This window comes from Phacochoerus africanus, chromosome 3 (genome assembly GCF_016906955.1).
Source record: "Phacochoerus africanus isolate WHEZ1 chromosome 3, ROS_Pafr_v1, whole genome shotgun sequence".
NCBI classification, from domain to species: Eukaryota; Metazoa; Chordata; class Mammalia; order Artiodactyla; family Suidae; genus Phacochoerus; species Phacochoerus africanus.
The window spans coordinates 119,490,508-119,514,609 of NC_062546.1; the positions used below are offsets into that span (position 1 = coordinate 119,490,508).

General features: G+C 35.5%; 1 protein-coding gene across 1 annotated transcript in view; it reads right to left on the reverse strand.

Moving 5' to 3' along the window:
- The window catches only part of WRN (WRN RecQ like helicase), a 126,635-nt gene that overhangs the window by 71,534 nt on the left and 30,999 nt on the right, over window positions 1–24,102 (reverse strand). Inside the window, 12 exon segments of the mRNA XM_047770239.1 lie at window positions 901–1,033; window positions 3,368–3,448; window positions 5,420–5,843; window positions 7,504–7,620; window positions 14,845–14,912; window positions 16,011–16,160; window positions 16,268–16,289; window positions 17,402–17,519; window positions 17,522–17,548; window positions 18,022–18,167; window positions 22,520–22,632; window positions 23,261–23,368. Of these exon segments, the coding sequence (XP_047626195.1) occupies window positions 901–1,033; window positions 3,368–3,448; window positions 5,420–5,843; window positions 7,504–7,620; window positions 14,845–14,912; window positions 16,011–16,160; window positions 16,268–16,289; window positions 17,402–17,519; window positions 17,522–17,548; window positions 18,022–18,167; window positions 22,520–22,632; window positions 23,261–23,356 (1,495 nt within the window). The 5' untranslated portion in view covers window positions 23,357–23,368.

Below are 24,102 nucleotides of genomic sequence, written 5' to 3' on the forward strand. Positions count from 1 at the left end.
AGTAAGCAGTAATCACATTACTGTCACAAATAAAATCTATAGATTAAAAACAAATCTCCACTTTAATTACCACTCCACAAAATCTCTGACCAAAATTCCAACTGCATAGCAGAATGGAACTATGTTAATTTTACCCCACTAATTTTCATTTTTTTATCAGGTATAGGGGTTCATAAATGGCCAGGAAAGAGCAAAGCAAAAGAATCAAAATAATTCATCACTAAACAAATGAATATTTGTCCCAATTGAATATAAGAAAACAAAAGAAAAAAAAACTTCCTAAAAATTTTCATCTACTTCCCACCTACAAAATGTATTTTAAATTTTCCCCATTATAACATTGATGAAATCTAGCTCCAGAGAGTTCCACTCTATGAGAAGACGCCACGGCTTGTCATAATGAATAACATCACTCACACTTAAATTATAGAAGATTTATTTAGTGGATTCTTTACTAGAGTTGGCATAGACAGGATGAAAATCAGTCCATGTTGGTATTTGATATTGTGCCATTTGTTTTAAGTAATAAGCCCCTGAAGGATAGATATTATGCATCTATGCTATTTGTAATAATAATGTTTAATATAAGCAATTAACTTATGAGTTCTTATTAATGATTTTTTTATGATTTTAACAAACAAAATATAAAATTCCAGATGAAAAGTTTCATGTCACCTTGTTCACCATATGACACAACACTTCTATTACTTTACTTTCTAAATAGTAAGACTGTGCTCTATGAAGACCAAAGCACCGAGGGATTTAATGACAAGGTTTTAGGGCCTAACTAACTACATGTCACAAAATCCTTGACCTCCAAAATGTTTAAAACCTGGACCCTAATTTAAAATCAATGGTAGTTTATCAGAGATGAGTCATTTCAAACATCATAGTGCTTACCTTCTTCTTCTTCTTCCTCTACAACAGCTTCATTCTCATCTTCATCTTCTTCCAAAGGAAGACCCAGATTTCCTTCCATTTCTCTGCATTTTGTATGATTTGGATTTACCGTGCCACTTAGATTTTCTAAAGACTGAACGTTTAAAAGAATTTTTAACAGCAAAATCATTGACAGTTTTGTATCTTTTTCAGCAAACACAAAAGAAGTATTATTAACAGAGCCTACAATTTTGTTCAAAGCTGGCAGATGTGCAAGCAATACCACAAAAGAACATGTGTGCTCCAGTTTAAATATGTGCACAAGAATGGTTTCTAAGGCACAAAGCCAAAGATGGAATGCTGCCAGCATAAAGAGGATTCATTAATAGCATATAATGAACTGCCCCTGGGGAAAATTATCATAAATTTTGAATCTAGATTATTTTTTCTTTATCATAATTGAATGTTTTCAATTCACAAGTGGTAGATCTGGGTTTTTATTTTTGTAATAAACCTCTCTATATCACGTGTCAGTCACATTCTTTTTGAGTAAGCATAAGGCTTAAACTATAAGCAAACAATAAATGTGTTTTTGGAATTGTCAAAACAAAACAAAAAGATTCAAATAATTTTAGGAAAGTAATATTACCAATGTGGAATAAAGTTTATTTGTTTTCATTTTGGCTTGATATCTGATTTCCTCCCCAAATGAAGATTAGATAATCTAGTCTTCAACAAACCTGAGGATGTTTCAGTATTGCTTCATTTGTAAAATTTCTTACTGAGAAATAACAGGAAGCATTATTAAACCACAGTTCTGATTTTCTCTTTAGAGTAAACCTTCCATCTAATAAGTTTAAAAGTTTTTTGTAAAAGTGTACTCATTTCAGGACTAGAAAAGGAAAAAAAGCAATTCTCTTCCTGATTTTTTCTTCAAATCAACAACCATACTTAGAAAATATTTTGGAAAAAAATTTCTCTCAGATGGGGATCCAGGTTGCCTTCTAAGAAGTTCAATATATAATATAAACTTGTAGACATCTGCAAGTTTCCTATAAATGCACTATTTCAATAGTACTCCTCAGAGAAATGGTTGATCATTAAAGGAGTATGAGTTCGTATTTACATTCTTTTTATTCCTGTTACCTAATATTTACTAAACACTTAGGAAATGCTAGGCTCCTTAGTAAACTCTTCACAAGTAACACCTTAAAAACAATTACAACTGGGAGTTCCCATCATGGCACATGAGCTATGGTGTAGTTCACAGACACGGCTCAGATCTGGCATTGCTGTGGCTGTGGTGTAGGCCGGCAGCTTGTAGCTCCGATTAGACCCCTAGCCTAGAAACCTCCATATGCCGTGGGTGTGGCCCTAAAAAGCAAAAAACCAAAAAACAAACAAACAAAACAATAATACAAAAAGCTAAGAAACTTGTCCAAAGTCTAATAAAGGAAGAAGCTAGAATTTGAACCCACATTTGCATTCGGAATCTACATTCATAATCACTACCCACTACACTCTCAAAACTAAAGAATCAGGAACGTATTCTTATTTCATAAAAAGAAAAATCACATCAACTGAAAGATGAGGACTACAAAGTATGCATAATGGTGACCTTCTGTGTTTTTCTTCATTTTTCACTAAATTTAGCTAAGTTTTTTTCTTATTGTACATCCTTGGTTCATAAGACCAGACAAAGAAATTGGAGGATGAGTAAAAATGTAGAAAATATGTATATTATAAAATAATACTTTCAACTTTGATAATAGAAAACTGAACCATTTAAAACATCAGAAAATTATATATAATAAATAGAAAACATCCACAGCAAATAAAACCAAAGAAAGTAAAGAAGAATATGGAATATAAAAAAACAGAACTGCCAAATAAAGGTGGATATACATGGATGGGAAAAGAAACCTATTTCAATACTGGAGAACTACCCATGTTCCAGGAAAAGATTAAAAGAAAGTAAACTAAGAGGGAACAGAAAACATATTTGTATATCTTCTAGTACGTAAAATTAGTTACACTACTTCTGCAACATTATTCACAGACCATATGAAGAGAGAAAGAAATATAAAATGGGAGTTCCCGTTGTGACTCAGAGGGTTAAGGACCTGAAGTTGTCTCTGTGAGGATGCAGGTTTGATCTCTAGCCTCGCTCAGGGTTAAGGATCTGGAGTGCTGTAAGCCACAGTATAGGTCAAAGATGCAGCTCAGATCTGGTGTTGCCATGGCTGTGGTGTAAGCCCCAGCTACAGCTCCAGTTCAACCCCTGTCAGGGAACTTCCATATGTCACAGGTGCAGCTTTAAAAAAAAGAATGAAAGAAAAAAGAAATATGAAATGGAAAACAAAATCTAATGTTACATAAGAGATAGCAATCTCATTGTGGTGGGACTTGTTTAGAAATACGTAATAGTTTACTTAATTAATGTCCCATGGATAGAACTGGAACTAATTTTCCATAATTTTAAACATACCTTAAGCATCTCCATTTCTAAATCTTCATCACTCTCAATTACATAAGATATATCCTCTTCGTTGTCCTTGGAAGACAAATGCTTAAAAAAAAAAGTACGTCAAACATTAATATCCAGTATAATTGACTCTATACCCTCTTTTCAACAAAATAAAGCTCCTATCCACTAAACATTTATAGACCCTTCCTATTCTTCTCTGATAAATTTATAATACATATTTATATATTTATATGACAGGTTGAAAGGGAGGGAGAGAATAGTAGAAGAAAGAAATAAACTAAAAAAAACAAAGAAAGAAACAACTAAATAAAAAAGAGAAAAAAAAATATAATTGGAATGATAAAAAGATAAACAGACTTGAAATGAAGCCCACACTCTCTAAATGAGAGTACGGAGTGACAAGTTAACTATGGTTAAAAAAATCTCAAACTGTTTTCCCCAAATTTTTTGAGTACAAGAACCTCTTTGCAATATTGAAAAAAAATCTGTACAAAGCCAGTAACAGCTATAGCTGTTCTCATATCCATTGATTTTGTAAAAGATCACAAAAAGCTACTATGACTGTAATAATACCTTTACAATAGCATCTACATGATTTGAAAAACAGTCAGATAAGTTACTTATTCAGCTATTGCCAATGTTTGGATCAGAGGAAATTACAAAAATCTGGTAAACCCCACAATGCAAGTGTCCAAGGATAGGAACCTATACAAAAGAAAAATAGAAGAATCCAAAAGAAAATCTAATCTTTAAACTGGAATGCAAGAAAAGGAAGTACAGCCTTGATTAACTTGCAAAAATTAAGCTTTAAAAAAGATTTTAAAATGTTTTATATGAAGAAAAATTCTTATTTTTTAAATGGGGTCTTTAATGAATTTTTAAATGCTAATAATTATCACACAATAAAAAATGGCAATAATTGAGGTAAAAGATGTCAGTCAAATCATGAAATCCTGATCATAATTCTGTATAATTTATGAAATATATCACTTTGAAGTGATACAAAATCTCTATAAAGACAAAAGGTAATTCAGATATTAACAAAAGATATTTCCCAAAAGAGAAATCTGTTTTACAAAAGGTTGGTATGATAACGGTTTGAAAATGTTAAAATAAAACACATCTATATACTTACAGAAGTGATTGCTAATACAGTTACCAAATATAGAGAAATACTGAGACTCTGTCATTAGAACACTGAGGAAAAAAATCCCGCTAAATGTCTTTCAAAACTAATTTTAAAAATTTAAAACTTAGTTTTTATAAAAGGAAGTTGATAAAATTCTACCAAAAACAGGTAATTTTTTAATGGGATAAATAGTATACAGCTAATATGTCTTTTTATTTGTCTTCACAATAAGAGAAACACAGTGATTTCTCTATTAAAATTTCACTATTTCGAAAAATATGCTTAAAGTAGCCAGTATAAAAACATAATCTCACAAATTAAACTCATCAATCAGAACACAATAATTAGAAATCTAAACATGAATTTGAGAGAAAATATTGAATGTTTAACAATAATCTATCAAGAAAAAGACATAGGTTACTGATTCTAGATGACAATAAAGGTTAGTGTCAAGCAAAAAACATTAGTTTATGAGAAATCCTCCCAGAATATCAAGTAAAGAACATCAATATGAAGAAAAAAAGTAATTTCAAAACTCAAGTTTGGAATAGTAAACTCTAGTAGATATGTAGGGAATCCCTAAGAACAGGTATATATTAAGTAAAAAACAGGAGAAACACTAAGGAAATTATAACAAATGTGTATTGACACTAAAAATCTTTGCACTATAAAATGCTGATTATACTATACTAAATCAGGAGTAGCAAACTATGGCTCACAAGCCAACCCAGCCCACTTTCACTTCTGTGAATAAAGCTTTATTGAAACATGGACAGGCCATTTGCCTACAACTGCTTTTACACTGAATTGGCAGAACTGGGTAGTTACAACGGAACTGTGTTGCCTGCAGAGCCTGAAATATTTACTATCTGATCAGCCAACCACAATCAGTGCATAAAAAATGTTTTCTCTTTATTTAGTACCTCAGGAGAGCTGGAAGTAATATTACTAAGATTTTTTTCCTTAGCCTCTTGTTCCAAAAGTTGCAGTTCATATTCTGTAATATCTAATGACATCAAACAAACTCTTTCTGTGTTCTCTTTCAGCTCATTGTCTTCTTCTAGTCCAGTTTCAAATCCATCTTCTTGATTAGCTTCATTTCCAAGGACATTTTCTCCACCATGTTTAATTAAATTATCAAGTGTTCTGTGCCATGCCTCATCTCTAACTTTAGTAAAAAAATCATATATTGTAATTTGTTTCTGTTGTACTTTACTAGCAGTTGGCTCTTGCAATGGTAATAAGTGAAAACTACTGATGGGACTCAGTTCATTTCCAGTAGAACCAAATATCATCTTCCTCAATGAACACAGATTTTCTGAAATATCCTTCAATAGCATAGAAACCCTAAAAAAAAATTAAGAAAGGTGAATTCAACTTTAATTGTGTTAACTATATAGACAAGTTGTAATGCTTTTTACAGAGAAGAAACTTTACTTAAAAAGGACACACAGGATTAATGTTGTTCTTCATATCCCCTTTATCCCCACTACAAGTCTATAGCCTCTAGGGTACTCTCTAGTACAGCAAGGTACTTCCACATTCAGCAGCTGACTTGGGTGCTTACCAACTGCCCATGCTGTTTAATCCTAAATTAACTGTTTATGGTGTCATTCCTTATCCATACCTGGCTTTCATGTTAAAGAGATCTCCAAGCTTGTCAAACTATATTTATAAATGAAAAGCAAATATGCTCTGGATGTGGCTTCATGCACTCCACTGGAAATGCAGTTCAGTGAGCCTCAATTCATACTTATGGCATGTATTGTGGCTGTATTATTTTATGTTCACCCCTGGTTTAAAGGTGTAACCTAAGTAAGTGAAGTAATGCTGTAGACTTGTTACAAAGAACCTGAAATTAAAGATTTACACACTAAAACTTTGTTTTCACACTAAAACTACCTTTATGAAAAATGAATCCACTATTCCCCATTCTTAAATTTTAAGAGAACCTACTTAGCTTTGATTATTACAAAGCAAAGCCTTAAGCACATGTAACACATTCAGTAGATATTTTAATTTCTAGGAAAAAAACTCAAATTCCTGTGAACAGTAATTTTTCAGGTAAATGGTGATTTTTCTTTTCATGAAAGGAAAAATGCAAAAATGAATATGGAATAGCTTTATTAGTACCTTTCCCCCTTTGACGTTATTTCTTTTCTGAAATTCTCAAAGTTATGTAAAAGCTACTAAAGCAAACTGCCAGGGGAAAATTACTTTGAAAAAGAGCTAAATTTCTATCTCACACTCTGGAATATCTCAATCAAAATCTATCATAAATCTCATCCAAAAAAGAATACATTAACATTGTATTTTGTCAGAGTCAGAATTCTATTGCAACTAATTGCTTCACATTTTTACAAAGGATTTTGGCTTCAAAATTATATTACCACATTAAAATCATCACTGTTCAAGAGCACTCCTGCTTTAGAGGTTTAACAGGCGAGTCATTCAGTAATTAAGGACAGGACAAAGTTTGGTTCCAAGAAGAGTTAGCTACTGGGTACCAGTGGTCCAACTATCTCAAGTTACCTAATACTTCAGCTATAAAATAATCTTTTAAATCTAAACGCCTCTTGTTTCAATAGGCTACTGATTAAGTAGAATTCTTATGTAATAATCACTTAATAACCACAAAAAGAAGGCTACTATGTTTAAAAGTTGCTATCATTTATAAATTTTAAGTAACCAAGCTATAAATACAATTAAATGAAAAATGCCCATAAACAGAAAAAGACAACTTTGAATCTTCAATATTTTCTTTCATGTGAACTTAGCTTTATTTTCCTTGCTATAAAAAACATCCTACAAAGCAGACAAAAATCTTTAAACTTTTGTGCACAATTTAACAATTGGAAAGATATTTCTCAAATTTATTCATCAATCTGTGTGAATGGATTCAAGCAAATTTATATGAGTCTACCCTAATAAACAGTAATTCTTCACTATATATAGGAAAATGCAATAAGAACAAACAGCATTGATTTAAAAAACAAAAATATTTAACCTCTGTGGACTTTCCAACTTTCCAAAAGTGTCAGGAAGATGCTTAGCCAGATCCATCATCTCTTCAGAGATTGAAGTCAATTGTTTCTTTACATCACTAGGCAGTACTTCCTCATCTGGAAAAAAATGAATCAATACTCATTTTCAAACCACAAAGCAGAGATATTTATTTAAACATATTAGGGCTTAAATTTTCATTGTGTTTCTTTAAATGAATTCCAACAAAGAGACTTCCTAATCCTATCTCCAAATCACCTCAGTCACTTTACTTGCCTTCCAAAATTTTGCTCTTTAAATTTTAGAATAAATTCTAAGTGATCTGCATGCATACATATTACCACCAATGATTATCAACCAAGGCAGAAGGAAAAGGTAGAAATGAGAATCTGAACCCATCTGCAATCAATGTAATGCCATATGAGAAGCTACTTACTAAATACAGTTTGGTAAACATAACCTTACCCAACAGCCATTCCTCACAGCCCTCATTACCAGCCATCACAAAATAAAACGCAAGTCTCTCTACCCAGTGATCATATTCCAAACTCTCAGCTTCATTCTGCCTGATGGTGTCTCCATCAACACCATAAAACTGCCCACCTTTCCCAAACCCTTTCCCTGCTTACACTTTCTTACTCTTCATCACCACTTCTCATGTCCTTCAACAGTCCAGCTCTTCTGAAACACAGGACACAGGATTATACCATCAGCTGTTCCCGATTGTTGCAGTTATCCTGTAATCTCAAAATCATATTCCTTCATTCGCTAATTCATTCACTGAACATTCTACTGCCTGCTTTACTATCTCTACCTTTCCTACTAATCCTGGGATAATCCCTGGTGATTTCCACATTCAGAGACTCTCCACCTTAGAGTGTGGCCTTTTGAGTTCTTCAATCCTCCATTTCCAATCATCTTTTCCTCAACTGACCTCAGCCACCCCTTCCCATAGCCATGTCTTTGATTTTACAATTGCCAATAAAGTCTTCATTCCATCCCGTGAACACTGGCATGCTTTCTCTCCAGCATGCTTTCCCCACTACAGCAATTTTCACACTTTCAGAAACAAGTGCATTGACCTACCACCTCCTTACTCATTATCCTTCCCACTCCCACCATGTTTTACTTTCCTTCCTTACCCATATTAATCATTCCCTTGGGTGGACTCTTCGCCTCTTGTTCCTTCCTCCCTCCATGATACTTACCTGGCCAAACACTACTTTAATTAAACCCAGCTTTTTTACCTATTCAATGCCTATACTCAAACAGGTGAATACAGTAGAAAATAGACCACAATTATGACTATGACCTTTGCTTAGAATTCATGACATAGATCTCAAACAAACCTTCAGTAATGACCATTAATTATCCTACATGTCCCACTTTCCCACTCTCAAGATGACAATTTCATACCTCCTTCTTTCTCTTCAAGCCTCCAACGCCTGCTTGTCCCTCCTTTTACTACGATAACAACTTCACCTCTTATTTCACTAATAGAAACAAGAAAAGGAGGGCCATCTAATCTTCCCAACACCAATCTACTAATTAGCCTTTATTTATGTCACTACTCCCATTTACAGCAAAACTCCTTGAAAGAGTTGTCCATATTCACTGTCTCAAATTTTCTACCTCCGTGTTCTCCTAAACTGACTCCTAATAAACTTCTTCTAAAACCTGCTTCTGGAAAGTTTACTGATGGCCTCCACACAGTCAAATCTGTTAGCCCTCGTTGCTCATCTCACTCAGATTCTCATAGTTTAAAACATTTGATACTTACTCCTACTTCAAACATTTGCTTCACTGGCTTCTCAACACCTCCCCCCCCCCACTGTGGTTCCTCTTTTATCACTGCCGATTCACAGACCTCTTCACTGCTCTCTCCTCATCCTTCTGACTTCTAGACATTGGTGCGCCCTTGATGTCAATACTTGGGCCTCTCCTGTTCTTTATTCCATTGGCTCCCTAGTTTATCTTCTCCAGTGTCTCTGTGTTAACTACCATCTGTATGCTGACCATCCCCAAAGTTACGGCTCCAACCTCAGCTTTTCCCTTTGAACTCCAAAACCACCTTTCCAACTAAGTTATCTCCTTTGATCTGAATAAGCATCCTTTTTTTTCTTTTTTCTTTTTTGTCTTTTTGTCTTTTTAGGGCTGTACCCACGGCACATGGAGGTTCCCAGGCTAGGGGTCTAATTGGAACTGTAGTCGCTGGCCTGCACCAGAGTCACAGCAATGTCAGATCCAAGCCGCGTCTGCGACCTACACCACAGCTCATGGCAACACCGGATCCTTAACCCACTGAGCGAGGCCAGGGATTGAACCCGCAACCTCAGGGTTTCTAGTCGGATTTGTTTCCACTGCGCCACAACGGGAACTTCTGAATAAGCACCTAAAACTTAGCACACTGGAGTTCCCTTCATGGTTCAGCAGCGACAAACCCAACTAGCACCCATGGGGATGTGGGTTTGATCCCTGGCCTCACTCAGTAGGTCGCCGAAAGCTGTGGTGTAGGTCGCAGACACAGCTCAGATCCTGTGTTGCTGTGGCTGTGGCGTAGGCCAACAGCTACAGCTCTGATTTGAACTTCCATATGCTGCCAGTGCAGCCCTAAAAAGACAAAAAATAAAATAAAAAATGAAATAAAAGAGAATGTCCAAAACTGAAATCTAGACTTTTCTCATCCAAGCCTGTTCTTCCCATAAGCATTCCGCTGTGACTGATCCTTCCATTCGTATAGCAGATCCAACCAAGATATCCTGATTGTTCTCTCAGTTTCTACATCTCACCCTTCACAGGGAACTCATCAGCTAACACACATACCATCTACCATTCCTCATCCCCTCTGCTGCTACCAGTCTCATCTAGACAGTTATCAGCTCTTGCCTGGACTACTGCGTTACCTTCCAAACCAACTTCCCTGCGGATACTCTTTCCCTCCTACAGCAGCCAGAAAAATCCTTTTAAAATAAAATTTTAATCATATCCTTCTGCTGCTTCAAATCCTATAAGATTTCCCATTACTCACCAGTGTATTTATTTTAATTAATAAAATATGAAGTTAGATGTACAGCCTATGAGACCCTAAATGATTTGGGCTGGGCTGCTTTTCTGGCCTCACCTCCCATTCTTCTCACCCTTTCTCCTTCCGGAGTTAACAATCACTATTCCCCAGATGCTTTGCTTTAGTCCCCTCCCGCCTTCTATGTTCTTCCCTCAGGCACTCTTGTGGCTCATTCCCTCATTCAGTCAAATGAAGTGATGGGGAGTGGTCTGTTGTGTTCAATACATTTTCCCATCAAGTGGTACATACAGTGCCTGACCCAACAAACACGTTATATGAATAAATGAATATCCTCTTTCCAAACCAAGCTTCTTTAAAAGAAAAAAAAAATGTTGTTTACACATGCTTTCTCATTTTCCTTAGATCTAACTTAGTCCTCTACTCATGCTAATATGATTTCCACCCACATCACTCCACTCCTCCACTCTTGCTACGGTTAAAGCACCTTCATGTTACCCAAGCCTGTGACCCTTTTTGTGCCTCAATAACCACTCTACCTCCAATATACTCTTTTATTACTAAGTACACCAATGCTGCTATAGTAAAAGGTTACACAAGATCGCCAAATCTAAGGATTAATTCTAAGTTCTCAGTTTTCTCGAACTCTCAGTAAATTTAAAATAGTTGATAACATCCTCCTACATAAAACATGTTCTTGTCTTTCTGCACACCCCACCTCCTAATTTCCTTCTGTGCCTATAGCAACTCCTCTGGTGTTCCCTCTTCCATGCAAACATTAAATACTAAGAGCGCCTCAAGACTCTGAACCCCCAATTCTTTTTTTGTTTTGTCTTTTTAGGTCTGTACCCGTGGCATATGGAGGTTCCCAGGCTAGCGGTCGAATTGGAGCTACAGCTGCTGGCCTACACCACAGCCGCAGCAACGCCAGGTCCAAGCTGCATCTGCGACCTACACCACAGCTTAGGGCAATGCCGGATCCTTAACACACTGAGCGAGGCCAGGGATCAATCCTACATCCTCATGGATACTAGTCAGGTTCATTAACTGCTAAGCCACGACGGGAACTCCTGAGCCCCAATTCTTTATCTCAAACTCCTAATTCTTCATCTGTAACTCAACCTGTCCTCTGAGTTATAGGCTGTATATCTAAGTGCCATGGCCACCTTCACTTTGTCATCTCAAAGGCTTCCTTCATTTTACATTTAAAATCAACTGTAGGACTCCTTGTCCCCAAGTCTTGCTCCCCCTCTTTAGTGTTTCTCATCCCTGTTCTTCATGGCAGCAACACCGACTGAACCTGGACATGTGGCTCCCATCATCACATCAAATTCTATACATTTCTACTGCTCTATTAAATGTATTCTACATCTATCCATTTCTCTCCATCCTCAATACAACCAACCAAACCAGGTCACTATCACTTCTCACTTGGATTATAGGCAGAGCTGCCTAACAGGGCTTCCTACTGTGACCTTTGCCCTCGAGAAAACATTTTCTGCTCTACAGCCAAGTTCTTACTTTTTTAATGTAATTCACATCACTCCTGTGTTTAAAAGCATCCATAGCTCTTAGGAGGAAATAAAAACTCCTAACATGGCCTACCTGCTCTCCTTTTCCTGCTTCTCCCTCACTCCTCACCCTGTAATATTCAATAGCCCACTGTGCAGAGCTTTTAATTGCCTATAGATACCGTGGTTCATCCCTCCCTCCCTCCTTAAAGAACACAGTGTTGCAACCACAGTTGTCAGGACTTCCACCAATGACACTGAAAATATATGCTTCAAAAACATATTATCTGCCTCAGTTAATCAAGATAATTTCTGGCTACAGTATGGTTGGCTACAGAGAGTCAGCAGACACTCATCAGATGTGGTTTTCCAAGGAGAGAAAGTATAAGAAATCTTCCTTAAGATAGAAAGGAGGAGGGTCTCCCACAGAGGGTATGGATCCTTTCTCAATAACAATGAAAAAGGATATTATATAATTTTATATAAGGAGGTTATGCCAAAGCTACAGTCATCAAAACTGTATGGTACTGGCACAAAGACATATAGATCAGTGGAACAGGATAGAAAGCCTAGAATTCAAGCCACACACCTACACCCAACTATCTATGACAAAGGAGGCAAGAATATATAGTGGAGAAAAGACAGCCTGTTCAATAAATGGTGCTGGGAAAACTGGACAGCCACATGGAAAAGAATGAAATTAGAACACTCCCTAACACCATCCACAAAAACAAACTCAAATGGATTCAAGACCTAGATATAAGACCAGACACTATAAAAACTCTTAGAGGAAAACATAGGCCAAACACTCTCTGACCTAAATGACAGCAACATCTTCTCAGATCCACCTCTTAGAGTAATGACAGTAAAAACAAATGGGACCTAATCAAACTTCAAAGTTTCTGCACAGCAAAGGAAACCCTAAACAAAACGAAAAGACAACCCACAGAATGGGAGAAAAACCTTTGCTAATGAAGCGACTGACAAGGGATTCATCTCCAAAATTTATAAACACTTCTTATAGCTCAATTCCAAAAAAATGAAAAACCCATCAAAAATGGGCAGAAGATCTAAACAGACAGTTCTCCAAAGAAGATATACAGATGGCCAAAAAACACATGAAAAGAGTTCAACATCACTCATTATTAGAGAAACGCAAATCAAAACCATGTTGAAGTACCACCTTACACCAGTCAGAATGGCCATCATCAAAAAGTCTACAAACAATAAGTTCTGGAGAGGGTATGGAGAAAAGGGAACCCTATTACACTGTTGGTGGGAATGTAAATTGGTGCAACCACTGTGGAAAACCGTATGGAGATTCTTAGAAAACTCAAAATAGAACTACCATTGATCCAGCAATCCCACTCCTGGGCATCTATCCAGAGAAAACCATGACTTGAAAAGATGCATGTACTCCAATGTTCACTGCAGCACTACTGCAATAGCCAAAACATGAAACAACCTAAATGTCCATCGACAGAGAAGTAGATCAAGAAGATGTTGTACATATACACAATGGAACATTACTCAGCCATTAAAAGGAAAGAAATAACATTGTTGGCATTTGTAGCAACATGGATGGACCTAGAAATTATCATGCTAAGTGAAGTCAGTCAGGCAATGAGACACCAACATCAAATGCTATCACTGACATTTGGAATCTAAAAAAAGGATGCAACGAACTTCTTTGCAGAATAGATACTGACTCACAGACTTTGAGTCATATGGTTTCCAAATAAGACAGGTTTGGGGGGGATGGGGAGATGCACTGAGGGTTTGGGATGGACATGCTATAAAATTTGGTTGTGATGATTGCTATACACCTATAAATGTAATAAAATTCATTAAGATTAAAAAAAAGATTTATTTAGCAAAATCACATTATTTAATTAACATCTTAACAAACATGATTATTTTAAATTTCCAAAAAGCAGCTACAAGAACAATAATAACAATCAGTAATAATAACTCTATGCAGACCAGTATGGATGTTTTGAATACTGTATCCCTTTCAGTGCTCAGTAACTATTCTATGAAATAGATATTGCTCCATCACTCACATTCCAAACATGGGGAAGCCAGTAACTTCTAGATCATGTGGCTGGGATTCCACCATTAGCCTAAGTGACAAAAAAGCCCATGTTCTTCCATTCTACTCTACAGATCCATTCTACTCTACAGATCCACCAAGCCATAAAGATATCTGAGAACTGAGGGTGAATCAAGTGGTCATTCTTTATGGGGAAAACAGTCATCATACCTTGAAGAAAATTTAGAAATTTAAATCAGGGCGCTATAAAGCATCTTATACATTTTAAGTATTTAGAGTAGGAAAGTCTCTTATGGTACAGCAGGTTAAGGTTCTGGTGTTGCTGCAGCTGTGGCACAGGTTGCAAACTGTGGCATGGGTTCAATCTGTGGCACAGGAACTTGCACATGCTGTGGGTGTGGCCCAAAAATGAATTAACTAATAATTAATTAATTAATATTTATAGCAAAGATGTATAATTTCCAGACTGGCAGATGACAATCCATCACTGGTGTTATCAAAACCACAAAACTTCAGCTCTAGAAGCCTAATGAACACAATGCTACAAAGAACAGGTAATAAGTTCTACTTTGGCACAAGTGGCATGACTGAATCCCTAAACTTTGGCCAAAGAGACTTAATGTCAATACTACTCAGACACTCAAGAAGTTGTAATAATGCTAAATACTTTGCCCATGTGTGAAAATTGTCCTCTTGGAGATAAACCCTCGCAAGTAAGCATATTCAAATTTTACGTTTATTTTCTGATCATAACATACCTTATTTATGGCTAGTATCTGTATGGCATCACCCAAATTTTCTAATTTTTGATAAATGATGAAACCAGCCTAAAAGAAAAACAGAAAAATGAAAACAGTATACTAAATATCACCAAAATAAAACGCTATGTCCTGTCTTTATAAAAATCCAAAACAATGATTCCCAAGGCACCCGAAAAGCTGAATTCAACCTATTAAGTTATGCATAGATCTGAGTGTGTTCATTTATTCATGACACCAATTGTGAGAATGGAGAAAGTAGCTCTCTACACCTTAATGTTTTACATTTAACATCCAATATTATGAGCAGGTAACCAAACCAAATAACTTATAAATGGAATTTGGTAAAATACAATAAAGACAAATCTGTTTGACTATAGATATCCATTTCCCATTATGTCATTAAATCAGCTGTTAGTCCTCATATAAACAGTCTTCCTTCTAGCTACTATTAATAGGAACAATCAAGTCACACTGATTATTCATGCAAAAAAATGCTACAGCACTTAAATTAGTTCTTAACAAGGTTATGATTTTTTTAAAAACAGAACATAAAGGAAAATAATCATCCTATTTTGTCACAAAATTGAATTTTCCTCTGTTTATAAATAAAAGGAGCCTCCATTCCTAAAAATAGATGCAAAAGATGAAACTACAAGACATTCATCTACAAATAAAATAAATATATACATACATATATGCCCTGTTTCACTATGTATGAATATGTAAATATAAAAAATATATCTGACTAACAGCAGTGGAAAGCTAAAATTGGATGCAATTCTTCTAAATTCTTACATTTTAAATATAAACATAGGAAGGCCAGTTTCAATATAGAAACTGTATTATAGTTATTTTTATTCTAAAGCTGCTTATAATCAAATGCATCATCAATACCATTTGTGCTTGCTCAGTTTGAGCTTATTAGCCTTTCATGTTTTCAGAGAATTCTTATTTTTTACACACAAATTGGACATTATTTTGGCTTCATGACAATAAAAATAACCAGCACTGAACAATCTGTTGATTGGTACTTGCTAATTAATATTTAGAATTAACAGTTTCACTAAATTTCTTCCTAAGCATTTTTAATGCCAAACTGATTTAAAATATTTTACTTGAGTTTGTGCCACTACCACAGTAAACTTCTGCAATGTTGGTACATACATAAGCATCAGTAGCTGCGTATAATTTCTGGTCCTCAGTGAGGGGAAAATTACTCCAATTGCTACAGCGGATAGACTTGTCTTTTAGAAGCTGTTTACTGAAGAGATGTTTAACCAAACCATTGAGGCTCCAGGTCTCTGCACATTTCAGCTAGAAGTAATGAAAATTCAACTCAGCAAAAATCCTTCTATTTTCACATATCCCTAAATATCTGATACCAATGACCATGTAACACATAAAAGCTGAAAACGTTATACCAAAACATAAGGCAGAGATTCTCTATCATTACAAACCTCATTTGTCCACATTTTAAGAATTTAGTTCTGGGAGTTCCCAGTGTGGGTCAGCAGTAACAAACCCAACTAGTATCCATGAGGAAATGTGTTTGATCCCTGGCTCTACTCACTGGATTAAGGATCCGGCCCTGCCGTGAGCTGTGGTACAGGTTGCAGATGCGGCTTGGATCTGGCATTGCTCTGGCTGTAGTGTAGGCCAGCAGCTACAGATCCAACTCAACTCCTAGCCTGGGAACTTCCACATGCCATGGGTGTAGTCTTAAAAAAAAAAAAAATTTCGTTCTGGAACTTCCCCAGTGTAGGAATTAAAATTATTGGACTGCAGAAGTACTGCTCATGGACAAAAGTTGAATAGGTTGGTAGGTTTGCTACTTCTCAGCCAAATGAATACTTGACTAATATGATAATTTTTTTTTTTTGGTCTTTTTGCTATTTCTTTGGGCCGCTCTCGCGGCATATGGAGGTTCCCAGGCTAGGGTTCTAATTGGAGCTGTAGCCACCAGCCTACATCACAGCCACAGCAACGCAAGATCTGAGCCACGTCTGCAACCTACACCACAGCTCACGGCAACACCGGATCCTTAACCCACTGAGCAAGGCCAGGGATCAAACCCACAACCTCATGGTTCCTAGTCGGATTCATTAACCACTGCGCCACCACGAGAACTCCTAATATGAGAATTTAACTTAATGACTACATTAATAAAATATGTGAAACACGGTGATGAAAGTGATAGTCAATCTTCCACTAAGAGCACACCACAAAAGCTGCATCATACTCTTATTTAAAGAAAAAAAAAAGATATTGATATAGACAGATTAAAGAGATAAAATGCATTATTTAAATTTACAAACATAGAACAAAATGAAATAGTACTAAATATGGGGAGGCGGTACTTGCTTAAAGAATTATTTGCTAAGGCAATGGATTAGACTAGAGGTTTTCATTATGGAACACTCATTTCCAACTTCTTTTTTACAAAAACATGACAGAGCTTAAATTATTTTTTTCAAAAATCTAACATTCAGAAAGAAGGGACATGCTATGAAACAAATTTATATTGTTTATGAAAATAAAATATGTATTACATCTACCTTTCATTGGCAACATCTGTCAGCTCCACAAAACTCTTCAATTTGATGTCAAAGTCACGTAGAAGTTTCCACTGATCTCCTTTGATTCCTACACCTGCCTTTTTAATTGCTTCATTTCAAGCAACATTTTTAAGCCCTGCGGGAAAACTATAACATTTTCTCTTTATTTACACAGGTTCTATCAAATATGATGGATTTATTTTCTACTTCTCACACATTTTATGTTTATATTTAAATCTCTGCTTAAGTTTAAATTCTGAAGCACATTTACCTTGAGCATCTCTTTTCTCACCTAAAGCAAAAAGTCCTGATTGATAAATGACAAGGAAAACCTCATTTGAATGCCACCTCTGCTAACACTAACAGGATACACCTGTCATTTAGCCCCTCTAAGCTCCAGTTCTCTACTCTCAGAAATAGGAACAATATCAATGCCTGATAAGATGATGTGAAAATTAAATAAAACAGGGATATGAGTGAGTAGGTAGAACATAAATACTTAATCACAAGGTGATGAGAAAAGCCCCAGCTAAGTTCATGAACTTTATTTTATATGGATAATGCTGACCTAACACAATTATCCACCATGCAAAAATGAAACAAAGAAAAGAGATACTAACCTGACATAGAAGAAATATGAAACAGATAACATTTGCTCTCTGACACACACAACTGAATTAGCGCAATTCTGCCCAGTTTTCCTTTATTGTATACTGGTGGCCATTCCATGTCAAATCCTACCACATCTCCACTAGATAGACTCAAGCTAAAGGGGAAAAAATAGGGTAAATTAGTTAAAGTTTTAACTTCTGCAAACAAACATCATTCAAAAAAGTTAAAAGGCAAGCCACAAACAGTAGAAGATATCTGTGATATACACAACTGATAAGAATAGCCAGAAAACATTAAAAATTCTTTAAGTCAGAAAGAAAAATGAGAAATAATCCATTTTAAAATAAAAAGAAAAAAATATGAATAGGCACTCCCAAGGGAAATCCAAATGGCTAATAAATTCAAATGTATATACGAAGACATAAAATCTCCATAGAAATCAGAGAAATGTAAATTGAACCTATACAATTTCACACCTGACTGGCAATACTAAAGCTTCACAATATCAAATGCTGAGACAGATATCTACCAGTGGGACCACTCATACACCAGTGAATGTTTAAATTCGTAAAATCCTCTTGGAAAAAGCTCTAACACTATCCAGCTAAAGATATATAAACAGTATGAACTGACAAGCTTTTCTCAAAAACATGAAGCTCATATGTGTACCACCAGACAGATATGTTCAAGAATGTTTATTTCAATACTGTTCTGATTGGAAAAAATGGAAATAAATTACATTTCTATCAACAAAAGAATGAACAAATTGTGACATAATGAGGCAATGTAATATTAGAACTTCCCAAATCAAACCAAAAAACTCCTTAGACATATGAAATGTTGAGTGAAAAACACAAGCCACAGAATTATACATAGAGTTTGTAGCATTTTTTAAAGTTTCTAAATGGATAAGACAATATATATGATATTTGGGGATAAAAATTATGAATACTTTAAAAATATATGAGGGGATGCTAAACACTGAACTCATGACAGAAGTTATCTCAAAGCACTACAGAGGGGAGAATCAGAAAAGGCATACATGGGGCTTCAGCTGTACTTCACCGGTTCATATCTTAATAAAGAAAGATATTAATGGAGAAAATGAATATTAAGACTTGACAGGAGTTCCTGTCGTGGCGCAGTGGTTAACGAATCCGACTAGGAACCATGAGGTTGCGGGTTTGGTCCCTGCCCTTGCTCAGTGGGTTAACGATCCGGCGTTGCCATGAGCTGTGGTGTAGGTTGCAGATGCGGCTCGGATCCCGAATTGCTGTGGCTCTGGCGTAGGCCGGTGGCTACAGCTCCGATTGGACCCCTAGCCTGGGAACCTCCATATGCCGCGGGAGCGGCCCAAGAAATAGCAAAAAGACCAAAAAAAAAAAAAAAGATTTGACAAAGCTGGAAGGAGGAATATGGGTGATTGTATTTTTCTATTCTATTTCACAATTTTTAAAAATTAAAAATGTATCTTAAAAATTTAACCTCTGCTTTGCGTCAAAATTAAATAACTGTGATCAGATAAAACTTTTCTGTGAAAAAATACAAAATTGGACAAAACAGGAGTTATGGCACAGCAGGTTAAAGATCTGGCATTATCACTGCAGTGGCTTGGGTTCAGTCCTTGGCCCATGAACTTCCACATCCCATGGTATGACAAAGAAAGAAGGAAGGAAGGAAGGAAGGAAGGAAAGAAAAAGAAAGAAAGAAAGAAAGAAAGAAAGAAAGAAAGAAAGAAAGAAAGAAAGAAAGAAAGAAAGAAAGAGAGAGAGAGAGAGAGAGAAAGAAAGAGAGAGAGAGAGAGAGAGAGAAAGGAAGAAAGAAAGAAAGAAAGACAGAAAGAAAGAAAGAAAGAAAGAAAGAAAGAAAGAAAGAAAGAAAGAAAATAAAAGAAAAGAAAAGAAAAAAGAAAATCAGACAAAGCATATGAACAACAGTTTTCTGACACTGGACAATAGGCAATACAGGACTCATGCCCTCTAAGTGAAGGGAAACAAAGGGTAAGCCCTACTGCTGCTCCAGCTTTCTGCCTGGAACATTCCAGATAGCAGATCAGGGAGGAGAACCCAAAGCAGAGCACCAGAGAAAGTGAAGCAGGTCAAAGTTGTGGGCAGAGTCCTGGGGAGGAAGGAGGTAGGCAGGAAAAGACACACAAGCATACAGTGAAACCCTGTGGACGGACAAAGAATAACCAGCGTACTGCAAGCGGAGCAACTCCTAGGACTCACATAAAGGTTAAGAAGCATTAAAGTTCTGAAAAGTCAGAGTAAAGATTCTTGTTTATCACCAGGGGCCTGTTCAGTGAAGGCTTAAGAAAGGTTACATATTATAGGGCTAACTTATGTTCAGAATAAAGGCTACTGTAGATCTTCCCTAATAGACCTTCAAAATGAGCCTCAAAATGTAAAACTGACCTTCAGGTAACTTACCTGCCTAACAGAGCAAAGCTCCTTTCTTTGAAGGAAGATGACAAAATCTGATATTCTCTAAAGTAAAATCACAATATCCAATCAAAAAATGCCAGCCATGAGAAAAAAGCAAACAGGAAAACATGACCGATAAGCAGGATAAAAATAATCTAATAGAAAAATAACTAGTATAATAGAATTAACAGACAAGGACACTAAAACAGATATTATAAATACACTGAATATGTTCAAAGGTTTAAAAGAAAACATGAATATAAGAGCCAAAGTAGAAGATATTTTTAAAGAGAAACAAATGGAACTTCTAGAGATAAAAAATACAATAAAATTTAAAATTCACAGGATGAGGTAAGAGTAGATCAGACACTAAAGAAGAAAAAAATTTATATAAGTGAACTTGCAGATATAGCCAAAGAAACTATTCAAAATGAAGCACAAAAAGAAAAAACTTTAAAGGCTGTTCAAAAAAATTGTTCAAATTTGATAAAACTATAAACCCACAGATCCAAAAAGTTCACTGAACCCCCCCCAAGCAAGATAAGCACATATCACATTATACAAAGGCACATTCAATCAAATTGTTGAAAACCTGTAATAGCAAAATCTTTTTTTTTTTTTTTTTTTTTGCATCTGCAGCATGTGGAAGTTCCTGGGCCAAGGATCAAAACTGTATCACAGTTGCAACAGATTCTTAACCTGCTGCGCCACAGGAGAACTTGCAAAAATCTTTAAAGTAACCATAGGAGATGGAAAATAATTGCCTGTCTTCCAGAAAACATACAATTCATCATAATTACAATCTTCAAATCGCTTAAGCTTACTGCCTTCAGAGAGGACATACTATAGCATTGTCAAAGCTAAGATGGTGGAGTTAACACACAATCATAAATAATAGATTTTACCTATTCTATGAGACAAATTTAGTTCTATTTAATGAGACCTAAAAGTAGCCAGATAACTATAATGGAAGTGAGGACACCTGAGTGCTATTTGTTAACGAATCTGACTAGGAACCATGAGGTCAAGGGTTCGATCCCTGACCTTGCTCAGTGGGTTAAGGATCTGGCGTTGCCATGAGCTGTGGCAGTCGTGGCTCGGATTCCGAGTTGCTGTGGCTCTGGCTTAGGCCATCAGCTACAGCTCCAATTCAGCCCCTAGCCTGGGAACTTCCATATGCCAGGGGAGTGGCTCTAGAAAAGGCAAAAAGAAAAAAAATAAAAATAAAAACCAATGTGTAACAGTTTAAAAAAAACAAAAGGACAGGTATAATAACTTCAAAGAATATCTGAATGAATTCCCTACCACTTCTTGTAAAATGCTTCAAGAGCCTTAGACTGCATTACTGCAGAGTTCTAATTTACCTAGGCAATTTTAAAAATACTAATAGTCACTTTTAATGTTCTTTTTAAGGATCATTTGCTATAACTGTTGTTAACTAAATGCAACAGAGCCAACAATTCAATATTACTATGTTGGATGTTGGTATTTTTAATGAAATAGAAAGGGGCATTTTAGAGTTTGAATAATTCCTGCATGTTTTTCCTAAACTGGTGAGTTCAGTAGTTCTATATATAACATCCTAAGTATTAAAAAAGCAAAAAAAAAAAAAAATAGCTCAAGTAATAGAAAGGCTTATGAATGAATGAATAGGTACATTATCAATTTAACTCAGTGATTTAAAGTTTTTATTTAAAAGTAGAATTAGGGAGTTCCCTTCTGGCTTAGGGTTAAGAACCCAACTAGTATCCATGAGGATGTAGGTTCTATCCCTGGCCTTGCTCAGAGGGTTAAGGATCTGGTGTTGCAGCAAGTTACAGTGTAGGTTGCAGACATGGCTTGGATCCGGCATTGCTGTGGCTATGGCTTGGGCCTGCAGCTGCAGCTCTGATTGGACCCCTAGACCAGAAATTATATATGCCACAAGTATAGCAATAAAAATAAAAATAAAAGTAAAATGAGAACTTATCAGTGATATTTTACATGTATAAAGTAATTATTTACTGAACACACGTCAATGGTAAAACTCAATGCATTACAAATATTACCATAATAGTTATCTTCTAAGGGTCCAAATCTTTACCTAATATCTTCTGATAAGAAGGAACAATCACTAGCTTCATAACTGTACACAATGGATCCAGTAAATTCTAAGAATGGGAGGTCATCTTCCAAAACACTCTTCTGAATAGATGCCTGGAGTTAAATTTGAAAAGGCACAAATAAAATGCACATTAAATAATAAGTGTTCATTGAAAGAATAAAGTTCACTGAAGCATTCAAATTATAGTTCTACGTTTTATCAACTAATGCTTTACAGACTAATGAAGCCATGGATAATTTAAGCCATCCATTGTAAAATTATTTTTCTAACAAATTTATTTGCAAACTTTTAATCCTATTTTCATAAAAGCATTTATTTTACTAACTTATTTCTTCAATTACATTAGTATTCTAGATGTAATAATGTTGCCTTAAAATGCTGAAGACTGGTTGATGGATCTTAAATCTCTGAGGACTTAAACTCTCTTAACCATGAAAATTCACCAAAGTAAATAGTGTCTAAATTATTATCTAAATTGGAATAAACTGGTAAGGCCAACCATGCAAACTAGATAAAAAGGGAAAGTACAGAGTAGGAATTTCCCTTTTATAAAGCCATTTAAAATTTACTCCTATTCATCCATTCAACAACTAGATTCTGCTTCTTTCACACAACAGCAACCCTAAATGTAAATAATGGCCTGAAGTTTAGGAGTGAGGACTTCACAGTCAAATTGACATTAAACTTTCCATCTGAAAGAATAAGCAGTGAAATGCAAACCTTTCTTTTCTCTATGGCAAATCCCTTATTCTGCATGGCCATCCATTTAGGAAGTTTCCGCTGCTGTTGAGTTGTTTCCAATGTGTGTTCATTCATCTTTGAAAGGTTCTAGCGATAAAATCCAAAAAACAATTAATCTATGAATAAATATAGTCTCTATAAGAAAACTCAGAGATAGACCTGCCAGTATGACTGAAGAACAAACATACATATTTAAAGTAAGTTATGGCACCTAGGCCCACATATAGGTTATAAGAGCTAGAACTGCAAAAGAAACACAACATGCTAGCCCTCAGAGTCATATATTCAGTATTTTTTCTTTTTAAAACGAGTCAGTTTAATTGAGTTCTAAGGTTCTAGCAGTTTCAAAATTCTATTATTCTATGACTTAGATCCTTTTAAGAATAACCTTTATCTAATTTACAATAAGAATCCCTGGGTGTGTAAATTGCTATAAATTTTTTACATATTGAATTTTCTTAAGACCTAAGTAAACACAGCAAACTGTTAAATTTGTTCACAAGTCTACTTGAAGAGAATTTTGAGACAGATAAGCTTTCCCATATTAAGGATTTTTATTACACTCTTGGCCTAGCAAGTGAACCTGTTTCCATAGAGTTATGGTTTTGCTGAGAATATTTTTTAAAAATTTGTTATGAGCTTTGAAGTCTCTCTTCAATGTAAACCAAACTTCAAGAATGGTTACAGAAAATACAATGAAAAGGAGAACTGTGTCATACTCTTTCTGTTAAAGATAAAATGAGCCATACCCTCAGATGACTTAACACACTAAATTGAAGAGACCTTAAGTTCTCAATAAAATTTTTCAAACCCAACTTTTA